The sequence below is a fragment of the Hyposmocoma kahamanoa genome, unplaced genomic scaffold, assembly GCF_003589595.1.
Source record: "Hyposmocoma kahamanoa isolate Upper Pololo Valley unplaced genomic scaffold, ASM358959v1 166, whole genome shotgun sequence".
Taxonomy (NCBI): Eukaryota; Metazoa; Arthropoda; class Insecta; order Lepidoptera; family Cosmopterigidae; genus Hyposmocoma; species Hyposmocoma kahamanoa.
Window position 1 is genome coordinate 296,700 of NW_020653601.1, and position 23,655 is coordinate 320,354.

A 23,655-nucleotide genomic window follows, 5' to 3' on the forward strand; every position below is an offset into this window, starting at 1 on the left:
AGCTTCCAGACCACCTGTCGACGGACCGCTCTATGTAGTAAAGAGACAAGCTTGTGTAGTATTATTTTGTAAAGCGTTGACTTTTACATAAATTGGCGAAAAGTAGACTTTTACACATTAACCGTGTATAGAAACTGTTAGATTAAATATTTAAAATGCAATCGCAATTGAAAAATAGTTGTTTCAAGTTCATGTTCCCATTTTGCACTGCGTTATTTTTTATTATTACCCAGCCAGTCCCAAATAGTGAACCTCATAAAAGTGTAAAAGGAAAACTCATGATTAATTTATTTAAGTTTTTAATCCAAGCCAAGTTGCTGTGTAAACATTTTATGGAGTGTCATGTATTCTAGCTCCAGGCACACCTACCTATGGGGCAAACTGTATCGCTAAAGTAACCTGTTTTGTTGTTGGAAAATAACTTTTTTTTTAAAATCTAAATCGTCTATCTGTCGTCAGTCAGCCGTGACCTCTAAAGGACCCGAAGTGTTAGTTTGTTGGAAAAAATAAAATGTACGCGAATAGCGAAAACCTAAGAACTCGGTGTGTTTTGCTGTTTCAAAGTAAACAAGTAAAAATGTTTGCCTTCTGCATAGGACCGCCCGGAACTTTCACGGTGTGCGACCGCAGTCTCGCCACATTTCCATCGCAACTGCGGCCGCGCGCGCGAGCCTCCGCCCCGCGCACACTCGATAGTGTATTTACATTATTCGGCGTCGAGACTCGAACGAATTGCTCTTCATCGATATATTCGAAAAAGATACTACTCTACTAATTGTGAACTTGTACTGTTTTTGTCTGTGTTGTGGAACTGAGGTGTTTGTGTTGTGTTTTCAATCATTTGAAAACTGGATTTTATTAATTGAATTTTCGGTGAGTACTTAAGAAGTCATAACAAATTAATTGTAATGGCAAGATTCCTGATGATATTCAAAATTTAAAATTATCGTGAAACAAAAACTTTAAACAAACTAGGTACTGCTTATGTGACGATTTCACGCGCAATTTGTTTATCTGAGAAATGAAGACATTTTTTAATTCCATTTTGAAGTAAGAGCATATTTTTGTTGGACCATGTTAAGCGTTTATTTAATTTATTTCCCGGGCCATTATTTGCCGTAAAATTACACCCTCCTTGCAAGTTGCGTACATTACGCGCACGTGTTAGGGAAACTATATCTACTTAAAATATGTCACATACTACTGTAGATTAGGTTAAAGTTAGCTCGTTTCAGGTGATTTTTAAATTGTTTCCGCAATGGCAATGGCAATTGCACCAACACTCCCTCGCTTGACGCAATTCAAACAATATAAAGAAAAAAGTTAAGGAAAGTCAAGGTGCGAGTAAAAAGACAAAATGAATTCTGAAAACTCACCGCGTTTCGCGCAAGTTGTCGACGAACAAACTTGAGATTGTTTTCGTTTCACACCCAAAGCACTTTTGCGGACTCGGAAGCTTCTTAACTTTGCGGATTTATCGCCTTTCAAGCGTTTGTGAGGTTTTCTGCGTTGCAGTTATTTTACAAGAACCGTTTTTTCATATTTTTCCATTTGTAGAATTTTCAATTTTTTGTATGATGCCAAGTTATGGGACGAACAAGTCACGCGCCTGTTGGTAAGCGACACGACTTTCCACAACAGTTGCACTGCTTCTCAGAGCCAAAGTCACTGATCATGAGATTTGTCAACTTATGTCTTAGTGACTTGTGATTTCACCAGCACCCTTACCTATTTCTGCCGCCAAGCAGTAAGGTGACTATTATTGCGTTCCCGTTTTGAAGGGATTACCGGCACATGGGACTTGCCAACTTATGTCACAGGATGGCGATCGCAGCGGCAGTGCCCCTAAAGATCTTTGCGATGTAATTCTCTGAATGGCACTGCAACTGCTGTGGATAGGCGTATCGCTTACCAGACGCACGACTTGTTCGTCCCGTCATTTAGTCAAAACCATTCCCTTCCAAACCGGAACACAGTAACGATGACAATAGCTTGGCGGCAGAAATAGGTTTTGACATTTGAGTTGTCAGTAAAGCTCTTTCAAATCCGCTATCCCCTTTCTACGGCATGACTTTTTGGCCCCCATACGCGCTTCAGCTCCTTTATATTGAACCCTTAAAATGAACCTCTATCGGTCACATAAAAGTGTCACCGGTGTCACGTGACAATTTTTTGGCTTGTGACAATTTGCAACTTGCACTTGCTAACCAAGAGCTTAAAGTTGCAACTACGTTATATTCAGTGGGATACCCAAATCACTGTCAAATATTTAGAAGCAATGGCCGACCAAGCTGGTTCCTGCAAGGGCGAGCTCCGATTTCGCATAAGCCACGTACCAGTATTGCGTCCTTTTAGGTGACTGCTTGGGAGCATCTCAGGTTGAGATTAAAAAAAAATTGTGCATAGGTCATTGAGTTACTCCTTTGCTAATTTAAATCTTGATACTATTGACAAGTTGATAGCTTTCTATTGACGTTCCAGAGCGGTACATTTTCAACATTCCTTTTGATTTAAGTCGATATTGCGTCGTAGTGAAATCTGCCTAGGTTCTCATCCATGCCATTTAAGCTCACTGCATTTCATTGACTAGTTCTGCGCACTGGTTCTTGGCCACTTTTAGAACAGTGGTTAGAGAAACTCAAACTGGACATAAGTTATGGTTCTTAGAACACCTGAGTACGAATCATGAATGGAAACGTTTATTTTTATCGTTGAAAGTTGAAGCAAACAACAAGTATTTAGAGAAACATAGCGTAACTAGTATTCTTTACTCAGTAGTAAGTTAGAACAGGCAATGCATTATGACTTTGTGCATTTGTTCAGTTAAATATGAAACATTTTACGTATTAGAGAAATAGCTTATACTATTTTTGAACTTTTTACTTGAAGTTTGGTTTAGATTCATACTTCATACTTCAGACTGTGAATATCTTTTGAATCGAGATGAGGACTTAGTGATTTAAATGGTTATGTGTTGCATTATTGGAGTTTAAACAGGCAAGTTATTGTTTTTCACATTTCCTCTGCCTGCTCATTGGAAAGTTTGTTAAGCCTAGCCGAGCTGTCAACATTGGAATTAAATTAACCAACGACCGTTCCAGATTTTAACATTTCGACACTAATCGAACCACATTTCAGTGTTTCAATTAATCAGACATGTTGTTACAATAATGAACTAGAATCCTACATAATAAGTTCAAATTTTGTTTATCCTAGATACAAATTACGATAGAGATTGCATTAATTGGGCCGAAACACATGCAGTGCGCGTAACGAAGTACGCAATGTATGCAAATTGCTGATTGAAAGTAAATACCATCTGATAATTTTGTAACCGGTCCATTTGACACTCGGTGATAGATGGTGATGGATGATGGAACTTAATTTTATTTAAACTATACGTAATCCATTTGAAGACAGTATACAAGGTATCGCAACATCTTGACATATGGTCACCTATGATAGATTGGTTTAATGTAGCTTCAACTGAAAGTGCATTCGATTGCACAGGATTAACTGTCGCATAACTCCTGGATTACACGAAAAGTAACTTTTTACGGCACCCTTTGGAAGAATATCCTCTAATATTTACAAGAAAAACATTATCGCTAAAGTTAAAGAACTCTTCACACAGAAGATTTATCAGAAATAATGTTGCAGTACATGTTGATGCAATCGTCAATGCGAGACACGAGATAAATGATCCGATAGAGGCGAAAGTGCAGTGCAAGTGCGGAAGCCTGCAGCTGAGGTGACACGCATCAGATGAGCTGATTGTTCTTTTGGAAATTAACTGTGTTTTAATTCAGTCTTACAATTGAAAGAACAATGAAATAACTATGTTGAATAGCGCTACAAACAACGTAACATGCCGCATCGTCAATATTAAGAATACTAAATCCTGCAAGAAATACAAAACTACCATAATCTACCCATAAAACCCATGTTTTTGTTTCAAGTCAAGTTTGGCAAGCGGGTTAACTATTTCTGTAAGACTTGAATCTAATTTTCAAAAACAATCATCCCTTGGTTTTATTTCTTAACTGTTTTCTGGGACAACCATCAGCCGATATTGGGTGATACTATTGTAAATTATATCAAACATAAAGAAAGCTGAATTATTTCTTATTCTATCAAGCATGTGGAACATACAAACTCAATTCTTCAATGACGTATACTTGAAATAGCAGCGAAAGTGCAGCAAAAATCACGGAAGACACGAGATAATGAACATAATATGCGCGGGCGCAGGCGATGCACGATAATGACGATTGTTAAGTGCGTGCAAAGGCTTGAACATTATCTGAGAAGAAATTAATTGACGATGAGGGTTGTTCTAAAGGAACTGATGTCAGTGTTAATTGTACAGTCACTTTAAATCGTCCGCATGTTTTGCTTTTGATTTAAATCTTGTCTTTTGTTATTTTATAACATGTCTTGAAAAAGTGTCGCTTTTTTTGTAAAAAGTAAATTGCATTATGAACGTGGGTGTTTGTTTCTATGAAAATCATAGTTTCTTGTATCTGACTAGAGAGAAAAAGGGTGACTCATTCCTATGTCAAAAACTGTAATGGTTGTTTGCGATACAATATAAAAAGAATGAAAACCAACCTATTGATTTAATGTATATAATAGATGTGGCCTATGGCACGTACGTACCGGATTTCAATATTTTAATTTTTGAATCGCTGAACTAGAAGCCGATTGCATGTTTCCTGTTTAAATATTTCACCTATGTTTTCACCAATTAAGGTAATGAACACCAACAGGAACTGGAAATTCAAACAATTGCTAATAAATCAAATAATGATTGCAACTGAACATTCTATTTTATTTCGTCAAGTTCTTCGATTTCATTCATATATTTATAATATCCTTTGTATTTATAACGCGGTCTTCGATGGAAGATTGGAATAATTCCATATAAATTGTATTTGCCGCCATTGCCCATTATTGACCCCTGCCAGTGTTCCGATTTCGTCGCTAACATCGTGGTGGCTGGCATTGGCATCGACAGAAGATGTACGTTTCCCGTTATCAGCGAGCGGATTGCTACTTCATACTTAGCCTCATCTGTGTAAATGATGGTGGTTTAGAAAGACATTAGTGGTCTTGCTTTTTCTTATAATACATTAGAGACTTTTTAGATCTACGCAGTCACTAAGCCAAGAATAGATAAAGCCATAGTAGCGCATTTTACGGAATAATAATCATGTATAACGATTTCTGTTGAAATAATGTAAAAGTGAACTTCATTGTCGTTATTCAAAAAGCATAAGGAGAGAACAGAGCGGAGTGTTGACGGAGTCAAGAAATTGATGAATTTTTAGTTTCTAGGTTTACGATGTTCGCGTCGTTTTGTGGCCACGAGATTGTTGTAGTTCAGCGTTGCAGGCTGCCCAAATATGATTACACTTACGGTATACAGGAAATGTATAAATACAGTGATAGTCTAGTTGTATAGAAAACGCTTGCATTCTCTGTAAGAGTCCTAGATACATTTCCCACCGAGAGGCTGTAAAACTAGATTATTGCGAATCATGTGCAGCTTACTATCGTTTACTTTAAAGTAACGTATTTGTTGAAGAAAGAGGTGCTTTAAATAGTCGAAGACGTGGGAAGACACCCTGCCCAAATGGGTCTGATATGGGATAAATTTCAAGAAGATAGTAATGATAATAATAGCCTACAAGAGGACTATGGTAACACTGTGATATTGGGATTGTTTGATGTTACAAAATAAAATACTTATAATCAGCATTGTTGATATGGTGTTTCGAAATTATTTCTTGAGGAATACTGTAAAACAAATATTCTCCGCTTCATAAATCGCCATCACACAGGCCCGACCTTCCACCCGCTTAGCGGTGAACCCGTTTAACAGTAATGCACACAATGCTGAGAAGTCATCGCGATGTGAAATGTCATTGTGACACCGCAATTGAAGACAAGCTGTTAATCTAACATGGAAATTAGGCTAAGATAATACAGCGATACCGATTTTGATGAGAATAGAAGACGAGGCGATAAAGTGTTAACGTAAATAGTTTTTCTGCGTTCTTTTATTCTCGATAGTGTACTTACGAAAATGAAATATAACAGCCATTTTACTGTTACGCGGATTTTGTCCACATTCATGCCTCAGCATCATCACTCACCAACTGATTTCACCCACTGCTAGGTGTAGGCACCCCATAATTTGTGATCTTGAGCTAGCCTCATATATTTACGGCCCGTGACTTTGACAATGTCATCTAGCCATCTCAGCGTGACTATACTTGCATCACAGACAGTGCTGATATAGATACTTTAACTGTGATGCATGAGCAAAGTCAAAATCAAATAATCTCTATATCATAGGTAAGCAAATTACACTTGAAATAGTCATACTGATTAAACTCTACTGCTCATTGGTACGGAAGATTCAGCGGTTCCTGTTGTCACGTATCCCAGGTGTCTATGAAAATCTTAAATGTGGTTGATTCACATTCGAGATTGACATGAGAGTGGAGTAAAATTCGCAAAACAGGAATAAGGGTTAATAGTGGGTTCATTGTAATTTTGGAACCTCGAGTACTATAGAAACTTAAAGATTTACAAACCATGAAATATAAAGAGCGGTAGCAGCCTAGACAGAGAACAGTTGCTTCACAATTGAGAGGTCGACGGTTTTAATCTCTTTGGCAGCAGTAGAGCTCCTTGTGAAAGATTTCGTCTAGGGTAGTACTACTACTGCTACTACTACTACTAGTACTGCCACCTTACCTATTTCTATCGCCAACAAGAGGTAATGTGAGCATCACTGAGTTCCGGTTCTGAAGGGTAAGGGTGTTGGTGAAATTACAGGCACATGGGACTTGTTATCTAATGTCCCAGGGTGACGGGCGCAGTGACAGTGCCCCGTGTGAGAAGCGGGGCAGATTCGTACACTTTTACTTAACTTTTATTTTGGGCTGCTAAATGAAATTGTAATGAATATTTTTTGTACCTAATTGATGATTATAACGATTATAACTAATAAACATTGCTAATTTTATCTTTTCTTTCATAAATAGCGTTGAATTGAAAATAGTTTTACATTTTTCGTACAAAATAACCAACAGCTGCACTTTGATCCGTACCAAACGGGGCAGCAGACAGAACTCACTAGTGTTCAAGTACCCCACCGGCCAGTTTAGAAAAAAATATTTATTTAAAAAATATCTTTATACATTCTCTCAAAGTCACATGCAAATCTAGTTATTGAAAACACTAGTCTACCCTGTATTAAGACATAAAACCCTGTAATTTGAACAAAACTGCAGTGGAACTCGTATTTGTGTCGCTTATTTTTTAGTCAACGCTGTGAAAACACTTTGCGACCTGTTAAACGCCAACGGCTAACTGGTGCGCTGCATCATCGCATGTCTATTACTCACACGTACAAAGGCACATTTTAGTATTATCACAACTTATATTACGTTTGAAGGTATGGAGATAATGCAGGTGTATGAATGTGTCCCCAGTGTCAAACTGCCTCGCTTCCCTTAAAAGTATTAACTTTTAACGTGTGGATGTACAAGAACGTCATAAATATAAATATTATTACAAGTAATTATCTACAACACTTTTCGTTGAGAACTAAAAGACTTTAAATCTATATTCTATTCGTAAAGTAACGCGCGTTAACATTTATCGAAGTAAAAGAAAGAGAAATCCAACAAAATATACAATAAAAATGTAAACATTGGCATCAAAACATATCCTCAAAGGCCGAAACTTAAAAGAATTTAGAACGGTGAACATAAAACCGAAAGTTAGAGGGTACATAACTACACGCCAATAAATGCTCGAAGAAGATTGGAAACGGAAAGGAATCCACAAACCTAAATAAACTAGTATTAGTTGATGTCAGAATTGGATTTAGCGTTGCGATAGTTATATATCGATATGCGATAAAATGTATCGATGTAATTTGGATTTTTTTTGTAGATAAATCGATACATAATTTGTGCAGTATTTAGTACACATAAAGTTGCAATGTCATAAAAATGTCAGTACCAATATATATCAACGAAAACATTTTTCAGAGTCAGTTATTTCTTTGTGTTTACAAGTTTGCTTGCAGTTTACACTATGACTAATAAATGTAGTAAAAGAGTGTTTGTCGATAGAGAACTGACAAACAGACCTACATTCTACGGTGATATCGACTGGTTGTCGATAGTCGAGCTATAAGCTTAACACCACCATCACATTCATTTTATACGTGTGTCGAATAAAACCATTTTGTGTTAGTGACACAGTGACCATGCGTGTTAAATATATGTATAAGTCTAGTTTCCGATATCACATCGATGGAAATTCTTATGAGGCATACATTCCAATAGATAATGTGCTGCATATCAATAGCTGCTTTTTAAGAAATAGTGACACAAACCATAATGTTCTATTTGTATTTCACTGTTTTATTTGTATTTCAGAATGTGTTAAATTTTATTATTAATAAGACACCGAGCTTCATACTGGATAAAATTATCACGTGACGATATTGTGCCGGCGAACGATTGCTTGGCTTTGGATGCCAGACACGACTCAGTTTTCAAACCATTTTCTTGATAAATAAGGTGTTTGATAGCCATCGATATGTAGACAAATGACACCACCAATTGCCAGGTGCAGGGGAGTACCAGGACAACGAAATTTACTCTACGTTACCGATGTCGTCAGTTAAATGGTGACGTACTAGGTATGGTGTGGTATTTGTGCGTCTATAATCTAAGCAAGTGACCAATTAACGATCGTTAATTGGTTACTGGATACTTACGTATGCGAGAGCCTAGAGCTGGCAGCTCCTGACTCCCACTCATTAGCGTAGATTTAGGTGAACGCTGGCAGGATTTTGATTACTCTGCCGAGGAGATCCAGTATCTTTTATTTAAGCTAGCCCTAGCCAATAATGCATGTGAACCCTATTACTAAACCATAGAAAGAGAGATCAGACAAAACAAACAATACAGAACCAAATAATGCCATTGAAACACATCCACAAAAACGAAAACTAAAAAGAACGTTAACAATGGTTATGGATTCTTCTTGAATATATCAAGTAATCAAGTAATTCAGTATCTGTTTAACGTATTCTGCACGTGTTTAATGCTTGTAGTCGAAACATAAAGTCATACGCAGTTTCATGAACAGTTGTATATATACTATTATATGTTATATACAGTATAGCGTTTTATTGACGCCTTGTGTCACTTCGTGACCTTCCAATAATATCGGTTGAACGATCAATTTATTAACAGCTGAACTTACTTGAAAACGTTCATTGGGCAATGACTCTGTGGCTACTATTTCAAGGATGGCAAGGTAAGCAACCTAGCCATACGTGACCTGGTTGAGAAAAGTGCTGTAAATATCGGGCTTATGTACATATGATGGATGACGGAACAGAAATGGTATAGAAAACTACTTCAGTTAAATGCTACAAGTGTGCTCCCATAAATATCTAATGATCCAGATGGTCACGATGACGGACAAAAAATCCACAGCCGACCGTCCGCCATCAAGTCGCTGTCCGTCGTCATTCACAATTTATCTTAATAATGGAACAGTTAGATTAGTGAGTTTGATTGTTTCCACAAGTCATGAGGTAGAGCGGAAACTTGAACTTACGAATTCTTTCAGAAAGTGGCTATATTTTTAGATCTGTAGTTATAATTTCGACATTATGAGAGACTATTGTCAAATCGTAGAAGTCGTAAGTCAGTCTGGGCATGTTTGCTTTGTTCGATAAGTAAACCCGAGGCATAAAATGGGGTTCCATCTAAAATATAAGTTCCAGGTAAAATCTAAAAATAATTCAACTGTATATAATATCGGCATCTACTATAGCACGGGCTTACCGCTGGGCTTTCGCTCTTTCAATCCTTCGTCAGTCTGCCGTGGTGCTGGTTTTCTGATCCATTTCTATTATATCGCGCATATCTTTTAACTTGTGTAGTACTCAGTCGTGGAAGCCACCTGCCGCACCTGACCAGCGTTCGACTACAGGGAATTCCATTGTCCAATGGAAGAAATGTCTTTTTGCTGAATGACACCAATTTCGTAACAGTATTTTGGCTCTGTCTGCAATCGGTTCGGCAAAATTTGACATTTTCAGTTGTCTTGTGGTGACATTGCGGAGTTTTTTTTTTTAGATTTAGATTACCTATTTTAAATAAATTGGAAATAGTTCTTTAGTGATGCGTAAATGTAAATTACTTCCTTATTATGTAGATTTATTGTATTGAACGCTTTTGATTTCAATTAAATTAATTTAGAGCTGTCAGGTCACAAATATATTGATCAATCTCGTTATTTTCCAGATTCAATTTCCCATCGCCACCTCTCCACTGAACATCAGCTTACCATGGGCTAGCGTTATCACGACACCATAAATATGAATGAGAGTCGCGAGCGCATCCGTCGTGAGCGGGAGAGGGAGAAGAACACATACACCTCTCCTCGTCTCGCTCTACGCCGAGTGTTGCTCCTGTCTGAAGGAAGACAATTCAGAGAAGCAGCAGCCATTATATCCCGACTTGGTCCTGGAGTTTTGCAGTCTGTGGCCACAGACTTACCGATAGACCTGCTAGTAGAAGCTCTACCACATTCTTCTCATCTACTGGAGACTCTGTTGAACAGGTGCGTTTGTTTTGGAAATTTAATTCTATAACCTCGCGACGCCGCGGCGGTTACGTAGCTTTTGTATCGAGCTTTTTTCAGTGACTATATATTTTCATGTTTCACTTATTAATTAACATCCTGTTTCTTCTTTGATGAACTACGTATAGTATTACAACAATTTGATTTACGATTATAAACCAAGTATCAATAATTGTTGCGGTTATCGACTGACCGTAGCGTAACGCGTTCTGATCTAGGTATCTAATATTTAATTATCAAGCCTATTTACAAATGGCTTATTAGAACGTTGTTGCATTTCGTGAATATGTTTTTTTAATACTAGTATTATTAAATACAAGTATTATTGATTTCTGTATGTTTAATGAATATAGTATATATAATAATATATATTTTGGTAAATTGGTTGGTGATTTTTAATGGCAACATTATGATCATCGAGTACATAACCAGAAATAGAGGCGAAATGTCATGTAATTTGTTTGAAAACTATTCGGCCATATCGTTACTGTGACAACTGCGCTCCGATTGGCCAGCCTGAATTCGAAACAATTGACGGGTGTCGTCACCTGTTTCACTTCAAAACGACCAGTTAACTTGAGCTTTGCTGCAATGGACGAAAACTGCAAATTTACATATTTAATTACCGATGAAATTTGATTCCGTTTGGTTTGTAATTAGATGTTTTGCTGTTTTTCCCACACCACGGAATAGAATAACACGGCACTGTTCGAGATATTATCTTTATTACAATAAATACATAATATTTTTTTGGAATACGTATATTCCAATATAGAGACGTACACACAGATCAGTTGTTAGCCTGTCTATATTTCAGTGCAAACGAGAGTTGATATTTATAAGAGCTGTATCGCTAATGTGTTACCAGGAATATATGGCCCTTATTTCGCCTCTATTTTTGGTTATATACTCGATGATTATGATATACCAGAAGTAAAAATTTAGAAGGAAAGTGAAAAAACCAATTCGTTTTCTAGTTACTTCTGCAAATTAATATATCTTCTTGGTTGCCGACTAGAGCTATAAAAGCACACGATTACAATCGAGCAGAGATATAGTTTCCGGCAACTAGTGCCTCCGTTACCTGGCTGTGATTATATAAAAAGTAACTTCACGGTCCGACGCTGCCAGTGGCGCCCGCGCAGCTTCGTAGGTCACCGCTATTTTGTATGAAATGATTTTAAAGACGAGTCATTGTCATGACGAACGGAAATATTTGTCAAATTGGCGCTCGTCACATTTGCTAAAGACTATATTGTAGGAATACGGACCGCAGAAACAATAATCAAATCATACAATCTTTTCAACACCAATGAGGATTTTTGTGCGTAATGTGGGAGTGGCCGTTGTGGGAGTGTAGGAATCCAAATAACCATGAAAGAAGATGATAACAGTAAACATGGGTAATAAAACAAAGGAATTGGAATTATTTCAATAACTCCACTAATTGGTATGCCCCAATAATTTCCGTAGCATTTTTAAAAACGAACATCAAACCTCGAAAATGTAGACTTGAACGAATTTCATATTATATTATAATTATTAAACTTTACTTCAGAATTTTATATTTTTGAGTTTACATTTTAAAACAAGCTTTAACATCCACATCCTTAACATCCCGTCGTGTGTCGGCTCAGTAGACGGGAAGTGGTATCGAAAGTACGGACAACCGGTTCGATGCCGGCGAGGGCCACTTTCTCGCGAGATTTATTCGCCAAAAGGCTAACCTTGGGGTCATATAGTTGCTGTTAATGCGTCATAATATACTGACACACTTTATTCTAGGTATGTAGGATGATTTTCACTTAGGAAACTGTTTCTGCTGTTCAAGTGTTTGAAATTTTCTCTTGTCCATGTTTGATATTTTACATTTTGTGATTGTTTTAGAATTTACATTTATTTATTTTTTAAATGTGTAACACGTCAGTAAACACCATGCATTATAGCAGATAATAACCAACCTAAACTAAGATTAACTAACTACAGACTATAATATATACCCTGACTGCTCTCTAACACTCTCTTTCATTGGGTCAACTGTCGCGTTATTCCTGTCACGCGCAGTCCAGCACTGGTCAAGAGTTCAGCTGTTTAATGTAATAATCTCAGCACGGAGAACTAAAAAAACGATCTCAAAAGTTCGTGGAATTATATTTGCCAAGTTTCATTGAAATCGATTACCGGAAAGTATGCGAAATCGGATCCATCCCCTAGTTTGTCACCCTTAGAGGTGGAATATTTTGTTCAAATTTAAACAGGATTACTACCGAGGTACCTTCTTTCCAACAGACTTCTTATTAACAAAAAGAATCATCAAAACCGTTTCACAAACGCCGGAGTTATCGTGTAACATACACCCAAAAAAATACAGTCGAATATAGAATCTCCTCCTTTTTTTTTAAGTCTTTGTTTGAAGAAGTACTTTCATTTGGGATATTGGTCAGGATTTAAACAATTAAAAAGATGTTTTAGCGTAAATCTTCATTTGGATACAGTTTGTATACTATTAAATTAATTTTATTACAAAACTTATTAGTTATTAGTAGTTATTACGTTGACACAGATTTATTTTATTTTCCTTTACGAGTATTTTGTTGCCATCGCAAGCTTTGGTGTCCTTTACGTGCAGAGGCACTTAATATTTTTAGCTTAAATGTATAATTTTTTTATTACATATTTAAAGTTCAACGTTTTCTATGTGGAAATCCTAAATAAATAAATAAAATGAATGTCTGTCAACAACAATATTATATCACAATGGCTCTTTCGAATTAGTTGTTTTATTAATTGTTTTCGTTGACCTCTTGAGTCCCCGTGAAGAATTAAACAATTAAATGTCTTCAATATAAGCTTTTGTGTTAAACATACCAACAGGATATTGTGTGGTAAATATGGCACGTCATAGAGGAACTGGCGTGCTTGTGATAACAATAAGGAAAGCTAAACAAAAAACAAGCAAAAATGACTATGTAAATATCCTATGGCGATGACATAAGCTGTCACCGAAAACTGAACTATCGACTGCTCGACTGACGTCATTTCGCCTATGATCAATTTGTACAATTGAGTTTTAATAAATTGCGTAATCACTTTTGCATAATATAATCCACTGTACTAACATTTCGCATTTCTCCAATCACAATAATGACAGGCATTCCTCTGATAAACTTCATCAAGTCTCGAGGTTTGCTTGAAGTGAACTGCAAATTAGAGACTAAATCAATTTGTGTAGATTTGTGGAGTATTTTAGTACTAAGTTAAACGGTAGTTTATATTAATTAAAGCAACGATAAAAGAAAGAAGAGTTTGCATTTATCAGCAAGCGCGTGTCAATTTAAATTAGTCATAACCGTAATAATAACACAAACCATCGACAGCTGAGTTTCCTCGTAACGTCTTTTACCACTTCGTGAACAAGAAAGATTATAGGTACTATTTCCTTTCTAATTCATCATCAGCTATCAGCACATTTTTTGTCTGTCATTGTGAACTTTAACCCGCGACGTTAAGAGTTATGTCATGTTACTTAACACTTTACGAGGAAAGTTGTTGTATAATGAAATCGGATGGATGATATCAAACAGTAACTACATGTTATAATTAAATATTTTGCACGAATTATTGTATTCATAAATATCGTAAAAATTATGATTACGTTTGAAACCGAGTGTGGGTATATTGGCGCAAGTAAATTGTTAAAGGATAAATAAAGAAGATAGGTAGCAGAATCTCGCAAGTTTCTAAATCAGGTACAACGTGAAGTTCAAGAAGGCTGTCAACCCTGGCTATTGTGGCAAATTTTTTTTTATTTTGTCGAACCCGATCCATTACTTTGGGAATATCGATTAACAACACTTTATATTGTTGACTTATTGTATTAGCGTCCTTTAAAATCGATCATCAACGATCGTTAGTAATAAATCGATTCCAAGCACTGAGAAAGCGGAAAGATCGACATCGATTAATTAAATTTCCATGCTCGGCTGGCGACCGGGCGCGCGTGTGTCGACTGCGAGATGCGGTACTTAGAGAACTAATGAGAATTGAGACAAATGATTTGATGGATTGGTATTGCTCGGGACGTCGACGAAAACAACGGGTGATAAAACAGGTAACATTTCGAGTTGTCTGCATTCGGTACTATAGAAGTTGGCAATACAACTTTGGACAGTAACGCTCAATCGTAATACATCAGGATTGCCCGATCAATGAATGCAGCTCGTGTTACCATTCCGAACCCTTTCTTAGCCTTTGCTTTCTACTTTATCTACTCGTTTTCTTGCACACGCGGAACTGACTATAGGTAGATATTTAACAAGAAGCCTAAATACTTTTCTACATAACCGCAGCAAAAGCTTTAACATGCGCCGTCTTGGAGATAATTAACTCAATAAGATTCTTAACAACGACAAACAACTAACATCTGACTACATGCCTAAACCACTCTTCTCTTTCTACGTAGCAAAAAGTTTTTATAAATTACCAACATCTGTTTACTGTCAATTGACGCCTTGTAATAGGATTTACAATATCTTCAGTAGTTTTCTCATTTTCCCACCTGTACGAATAAAATTGTATCTTCTTCTGCATTTGAAAGTTTCTCAGTGTTGTTATGTTATCGTATGCTAATGTTTGTTTTCAAATGTAATTTAATTTCCCTTTTATCGGCCTTTCAGTTTCTTTGATTTATCTTAGACACTGTTTTGTTTTTATCATTTAATGCTTTTTGGTATTTTTTACTATCTTCTGTACTATAACTATAAAATAGATAAGCACATAGAAAAATTCGTGAGGTCCGCTGGTTCGTTCCGTGGCTTAGTTAGTATAGCGCGGTGTGCTAGAAGATGTCGGTTCGAATCTGGCCGGATCGAAGGAATTTTTTCTGAGTGTTCTTCTTTGTATTAATAATTGTATAAAATAGAAACTTTCGTATTCATATTCTTATTTTTAGAGTTTGTGTTTATAAGAACAGATGATTGTTCTAAGGAATATTCATGCAGTTGTATATTTGTTTATTGCAACAGCTTAAGATTTGGTATCGTTATAAATAGTATTAACGGTTTTCCTATCCTGGTTGATCTACACAATAAACCATAAAGCAAATATCTTATTTATTATAGAATCAAGGTTTAAAATCCTTTCAAATCACCGCTCCATTGTTTCTATTACATAATACTGTTCACCGCTCTCCTGCGGTCATATGTCATTTAAATCAACACTTGGCACCTGCTCGATCTGACCATATACGAACCATTCCAGTTTAGAAAAGGAAATTTAATTTCACTCCGGAAACATTAATCGTACGCGTCTAACGTATTGACTATTGCCTAACATTTGGGTACTTGGGACAAATTTTCACTTCTTGTGTAAGGCAGTTTGTTTGGAAAAATAATATATGAAAGCTTGCTGCTCTTTCCGTTTTTGCTTGACGAAAACGAATAGCGCAAACACAGGAATTGATAAAGGTAATGTTGAAAGTTTAGTTTTTGGAAATATGTTTGTTTTGTTTAAACATGTTGAATATTTGAGTTTTCTGGTCAATTATTTTTTGTATTTTATGGTGTTCCAACTGACAAACAGTCAGCAGGGCTAACAGTTGGCCATAGACTTGATATGCGTGATGGAGGAGCCGAATGGTACTTGTAAAGACGCTGGATAAGTAAAGAACATATCGTAACTTGTCTTGCAACATATACTTAATCTATATAAAGCTGCTCGTGCGTCACTGGTTCTTAAATGTCGAGAAAAATATAATATGTTATATAAAAGTAAAAAAAAAATTCTCGATCCATACACCGTCTGGCTCTCCCCATGTGTCAATCCGAAACACAGGAGTGTTACTTTCCAAACGAAATAAGTGATTACTTTCAGATGTGTTTTTATAGTTTTTCTGTGCTTTCTTCTCATTTTAATCCTTTTTCTTTCTCTCAACGTTTACATCGTCTGTCTTCGAACATAGGTCTGTATTATCTTCTTCTACGGCCTCCCTTTGACCCACGTTCATAGGGTTTGAGAGTTTTCTTGTTACGGTACATCGTTTATCCGTCTTTTTAACGGGTATTTTAGCTTATTTATTTACATAAGCGTTGCCGTATGTAACAATCGCACCAATATTTTAGAGCTCGATTCCTGCTTGCTGCATTGTTCAATATCGATTAGCGACCAGCACACGATGTATTTATCTGTCGCATTACCTCGCATGTACTGTTGTATACGTTTCAAATGTCGATGCCACCTAATAATGACTTCGAAGACGACTTCTTGTCTTTTAACAATTAACTGGCAGATTTTGTTTATAATATCAAGTGACGTGACGAACAAAGTCGTGCACCTGATGGTAAGCTACACGCCTGTCCATAACAGTTGCAGTGCCACTCACGAGCTTTAAATCGCAAAGATCTAGGGGGCACTGTCATTGCGCCCGTAACCCTGTGATGGGCGTGTAGTTTTGCGTGCTACAAGTATTGGGAGCAATCAGTTTTTAAAGTGTTGTAAGGGCATACTAGCGCGTGATTCTCTATAACAGAATTCCTAAAATTGGTGACGTTTAAATATGTTTTAAATCGGGACTCAGACTTCAGTAGATGAATGGTTAAGCTATTAATGATAATTTAAATTGGTAGTTTAATTATTAACTAAGTTTGCTCATACAGTTAAATTTTATCTGATATTTTATGACCACCTTTACGAGCATCACAGATCCGTAGCACCCACGAGCCCACATGCCAACAGGTCAGTGATTTGGGCTAAAGTATGTGGACAGGTGAAAGTGGCAGGGCCAGTCCAACCGATCGAGGGTCTACCGTTCGTTGGTCGGTCACCATCCAGCCAATCTGTCTGCCGATGAGGCATTTTTACTTTCATTCGGAGGCTGCCAAAGCGGACATATGGTATTGTAAAGCCATTTGCCGAGCCCGATGAATGAAAAGAGCAGAGTGAATATTTATGGTCGTAATGATATTTCTATTTGTTATTGGTACCTACTTAACGACTTTTGACAACAGGGATACCACAAGTGTAAATTACAAACCTTTATAGGAGCTTTACAACAATAGTTGACACTATTTGCGAATAGCACCAATTTTGTAGCGACGTAGTGAGTTGCTGTGATTGCAATGTAAAGCGGAAGTTATTGCATCTTTTTCACCTCGTCTGTCATCCGTAGTCTAGAAGGAGTTAAAATAATAATAATAATAATATAATACATTTGAATAATAAATAAAACTTAATTGTATACTGTAAAGTTATGCTATTGTAATCTAATTAAATTCAAACTTTCAAGTGACATAATTCTGCTTATAATAAGACGTATTTCTTATTTTATGTTACTATTTGATAAATAACAGTTCCAATTAATAATTGAAATCTCTGCTATTATTGTTATCCCCAATAAAGGGCTCATATGTGTAGCATTATTTTAATTTTAAGACATGTATGTACCATATGAATGCAATAAATATATTGAGTATTGAGTATTGAAATAACTAGATCTTTAGCCTAGCAGATAATTACCGTACAGCAATGGCAACCTGTTGCAGTTTGTTTCTGTTCTGTTTGCAACGGGTGAACTTCGGGAAACGGCTAAGGAGGTTACGAAAAGACACGGTTCTTACATAAACCGATTTTCCGGACACGCGCAACATAGGTTTACTTTATCTTAAGTAAACCTGCTTGCGCGTGCGCCTACTACGGCTGGTTGTTACGGAGATTCTCTATTTGTTGTATTTATTTAAGGTTAGGTATGTTTATTTACTCGTGTAACATTTGTTACACAACTTTCGTGCCATTTAATTTATTTCCATGTCGATAAGTGCGTAAAGCTGTTACTTGTTGTATGCTTGCGTTACTTCACACTCACTATACTCTAACTAAAGAGTTTCTATTGATTCGATGTCAACTCTACTTTCAATGGTGACCAAATAATTTGCATTCGATTAGTTGCCGTAGTTTTGATGTTCACAAGAGTTTCGAGGAGCTGCTCCGTAAATTAATGGAAGAAGAGTGTTATTTCAGTGTGTACACCTATTTATCACCCCAATATGTTCGTGAATCGGACACCTCGTATAAATCCCGAAAGCCTCGTTGCAAAGACAGGCACGCACTCACAAACAAATCGATATATATTCAATTAAAAGTAACCTACACATTACAGAAGGGTTTCATTTGCGGTATTTGTTTCTTATGTAAAAGTAATAAGTAATACTAACTTATACCCTTTACCGCCAAGACGAAATAATTCACTGTTAATCACTCTAATTCTCTCGTAACTCGATTTTAATCTAAGACCTATTATATAAGTTTACGTTATCATTCTTCATTGGTTGATATTCCTTTCTGATGTACTAAACGCTTTTCATCATGTATGACGCGCACAACCCAGGAATGGAATTCCCTGTCTGTATTTGTATTGTTGTGTCTTCGAGGTGCAATTGAATTGGCGTCTTCTGACCTCCCTCCATTGTAGACCCCACCTTTGCTCCAAGCCTAAGTACTTAGTGGTTAAGAGTCAGACTGTATTAACAATAAAAAAGCGTAAACTTATCAACAGCCAGTCGTTTTTGGTTCAAAATTCAGTGACAATGTCATTGATGTGTATCAAGCTGATGGGAATCGTGTAGAGTCCTTACAGGACCACACTTCCCCACACTAAACAACTATACTTACATATGAAATACTTATGTTTATATTACCATTACCGAAAAATTGCAGTCACATTTATGTATGTACTTATGTGTGATTGTAACTTTGATTTAAAAACAATACTCATTTAAAATACTTTAGTTCAGAAAGTTCATTACTATAAGTTCTAAAAAAACATTTTTTCACATATCTTAAAACAACGAAATGAAGTTAAGCGTACCAAGTTTGCATCAAAACGTCTAAAATTAAAAAGAAACCGAGTTTTAATATCATTATTTGGTATCGCAAATATAAAAAAGGAACATAGTTCCGTGTCTAAACTTACGCTAAGTGAATATTATATTTTGTCGCTTCATTCTTCAGATATAATTACCATGTAGTATCACCTGGCTACTAGGCAACATATACGAGTACGTAACTGGCTCGTACGTATGCACAACTTTTAGAGTTTTTAAACGATTTTTAGCTCAATCCTTGTCCGCCATCTTAACTTTTACTCATTTCCCTTTGGTGCTTGAACGCGCATTTTTTCGACTCGTCCACGATGCCGAAAAGAAGTGAAAAATCCCGTAACAAAGCTTTCGCTTTTTCAAATTTAAACTCTGTTTCAGAAATTTCAATGGACGTGTCACAAAAGTTGACTTTTTCGTTTAATGCTCTCAACGTTTGTGCACTAGTTACATTAACGCTTGGCCTTTACTGTGGTAACCCCAAACTGACAATTGACTTGAGCAAATCGTGTAATTTATAATAGTAATGTTATTCTAATAGTTATTACACACAAGAAGACAAACTAAAAAAATAATAAATGGACGTTTTTAATGTTATGCAATTCTATATCTATTAGTTCCCCTTCGTGACAATTTTCAATTAACGCAGCAGATGTTTACAATATGACGGAAATAAACCAAACAGCTAGAAAGCTCACGAAATGCAATAAATTATCAAACTTCTCTATAATTATGTGTTTCAATTCTTGAAGCGCAAGTGTGAATTAGAGCGCTCGTTCATTATCGTTAGATCATTAGAGAAGATTAGAAGCAATTACTTGCATAATTGACGCCTAAGAGTGCGCTCGCGCAGGCGGCTCTTTGGTGGATCGTTGATGGATCTTGACACGCTACTCCAAATTGTTTTGACGAAATTGACATTGGCAGAGTTTTGGTAACAGGTGTTAGAAAATATGTACATAAAGCAAAATCAACAGAATAGATTATTAAGACTAGAGACGTGCGCCGATCGCCAAATCTGATCGTCTGTCGACCGGCGCCGCCGGCGTGAAGTCATTATGGCATATATTTATGAAGTGTTTCAAAAAAATCCTAAACCACAGTTTAAATCAACTTGATCATTCAATGTCACTGTTTTGTACCCTCAACCTAACCTGACTAGTACTTTAATGTAATATAGGTACTCTGTTATTCACAAGAATTAACACAACGAATGTTTGTGAAAAAAAAAAACGATTGCGTCAAAAATCTAGTATGAATAGACGTTCCGTAATTAATTTTAATGGTACGGAATATTGTATAGCAATATAGTACCTAAATAATTAGTAAAGAATCTGATTAATAAAACAAATTTTTTCCATGCCGATTTTACGCCGGTCAAGATCAGTAAAGGGTTGGGGCGTGGATTTTTATCGACGGCGATGCGACGCACATGTCTTCTCTAGAACATTTTTATAAAAAAAACCGACATCAACAGTTCGTGGAATTATAGTTATTTGCTAAGTTTTATTGAAATCGGTTACCGGAAAGTGCACGAAAACCGATTCATCCCCTAGTTTGCCACCCTTAGCGGTGTAATATTTTCTTCAAATTTAAATGGGACCACATCTGAGGTAACTTCTTTGTAACAAAAAAGAATCATCAAAATAGGTCACAAATTAAAAACGGCCGGAGTTTTCGCGTAACACACATACAAAAAGAAACATACAGTCGAATTGAGAACCTCCTCCTTTTTTTTGAAGTCGGTTAAAAATTGCAATATGAGATAGTTTACTTCATTTGTATTATACTCCATTCATTCTTATTCTTATTACATTATTGGGAATAAATGCGATAAAATGTTTTAAAATTCAAAAGCGTTATTTGCACACATACATATTATCCCGACCCGTTTTGGCCAGGTTCCACAGTCGCATATTCTTTTTTTGCAACTGCATATATTGCAGGCTTTCATTTTGTTGAAATAATTGCAAAACTCACGAAAGTCATCCTGGAGCCAAGAGAAGTCGAAAATTATTATGCAGAGTGAACGTTTTGTGAAAAAGTTCGTTCAGGGAAGTACTTTACCTATTTCTTCCGCCAAGCAGTTTCGGTTTTGAAGGAAGGGAGCTGATGAAATTGTCATAGTTAGTGCTTGGCGGCAGAAATAGGTAAGGTGGCAGTACTTCCCTGCACGAACAAGGAGCTCTACTGCTACTAAACTGCTAGATATGTCATGGGCCTACTATAATGCAATATAATGGCGTTAATTCTTAGAGACGATTCCATACTAATTTCAGTTAGATTTGTCGGACGCAGCGTCTGCTTTAAAATGTTCACCGTTCGCCACAGACAGCCCATAATTGAGTCACAATAACTGAAACAAAATACGTAAACACCAAGAAACAAAGGCCAGACATTTCATAAAAACCTCAACGGGATCCCACAGTCAATCATCTAAATGCGATATTAAAGATAAATAGAACCATTTGAAGTTTAATTGTTGTTGCTTATTATGGTCGCATGGAAACCATGATGTGAGAACAGGGGCGTGCGCGGGCGCAGTGCAGGTGTAGGCCAGAGCAGTACACCGTTAGTTACGGTGCTTTACATGAACGTGATTAAAGTTACGGATGAATTGGTGCTTACTTGTGGATGTGTGGAAATATTCAAGTACGAACAAAGAATGTACCTATATGGCTATCGTTGCTAATAATTCAGTCCTGGATGAGTATCATATATTTATGACATAGTCTTAAAAACACGATAACATTGACATTCAATTTAATCATCTCTTTTGTAACATTTTTTTAAAGATGACCGTACCATGGAGAATGTGATGTCTTTAAATTGAAGTTCTTAATTTAAATATTTTTGTCTTTGATTTGTCATTGTTAATATGCTTATAATGCTCGTGTACATCACATACTCTGTTTTCATTTCTAAATAAGCCTTGAGTACAATTTATTTGATATTGTTCACCTCTGGTTAGCACACGAACCCCATTTTTACAGTCCGCAGAGGCTGGGATCGAGTTATATAATATTTTTAATTTAAATAATACTTTAAAAGTTAACTTAAGTATGCATGTGAAATTGATATCTGAACTACATTAAGGATTTTGAATAAAAAATCCGCTCGGGTGTTGGAACACATACCTAAATGCACGCAAAATGTTCCAAGATTATGTTTGTTAAATTTTTGTCATATTCTTATTTCGATGTTAAGCGAATCATTGATAATGTTCATATATATTGTACTAGACCAATTAAGTAGTATGTCATATTAATCAAAACACAAAATAAAAATTTTCTTCAACTAATTTTCAAACGCATAAAAACCACAGAACACGAAAGGAATAATTTTTATCGAGTTCTTAGGTTTTCGCTATAGTTACACATAGGAAATGAAATTGTTTTTCAAACAAACCGATGTTTCGGGCCCTTTACAAGTCATGGGACCTGACACGGTTGTCAACCGTTTTTCAAAAATTTTTATTTATTCTTTCAAATGGCACGAAAGTAATTGAAATGATCCACATTTGTATTACGTTTCCAGTTAGATTCCAAAAGGTTACAGTTATCTAAATTTGAATTGTTCTAACAATAGCAATACTAAAAAAATATTATTTAATTACATTGCGTAAACTGAAACTCGTACATCAATCTTTGTTTGTACACGAATTACCAAAACAGCGGAGTTACGTACCAAAATATGTTTAAAAATGGCCACAGACATATGATATAAGCACGATCAGATTCTGAAACGCAAACGTACTTTGACGATGAAAGTATTTCCACGCGACAATAATCTTGTATGGAGTTCGTGGCATTCATTTTTGTTATTTGAGAATTACATCTGCTCTTAAATCTCCAAAAGACTCAAAAGTCTCAGACCACACTCATCCAACGATGAATATATGAATTTCACCTATTATATGTATATTCCTATTCACTTTGATCCCAACCACCAGAGCCACAATAATACATCGTCTTACGGACTTGGTTTTAGCTTCACTCGAAACTATAGAAATGGAGGTGCATGCATTCTGATTAAACACGGCTTTAACTATAAAGTAATCGACTATGCTTCCAAATTTAGTGTTACAAACATTGTT

General features: G+C 36.2%; 1 protein-coding gene across 1 annotated transcript in view; it reads left to right on the plus strand.

Annotated features, from left to right (window-relative positions):
• Positions 1 to 658: 658 nt before the first annotated feature.
• LOC113225530 overlaps positions 659 to 23,655 on the plus strand; it is a 52,350-nt gene continuing 29,353 nt past the window's right edge. The window contains exons 1-2 of the mRNA XM_026457853.1: positions 659 to 873; positions 10,350 to 10,668. Coding sequence (XP_026313638.1) covers positions 10,424 to 10,668 — 245 coding nt within the window. The 5' untranslated portion in view covers positions 659 to 873; positions 10,350 to 10,423. The remainder of the gene's footprint in view (positions 874 to 10,349; positions 10,669 to 23,655) is intronic.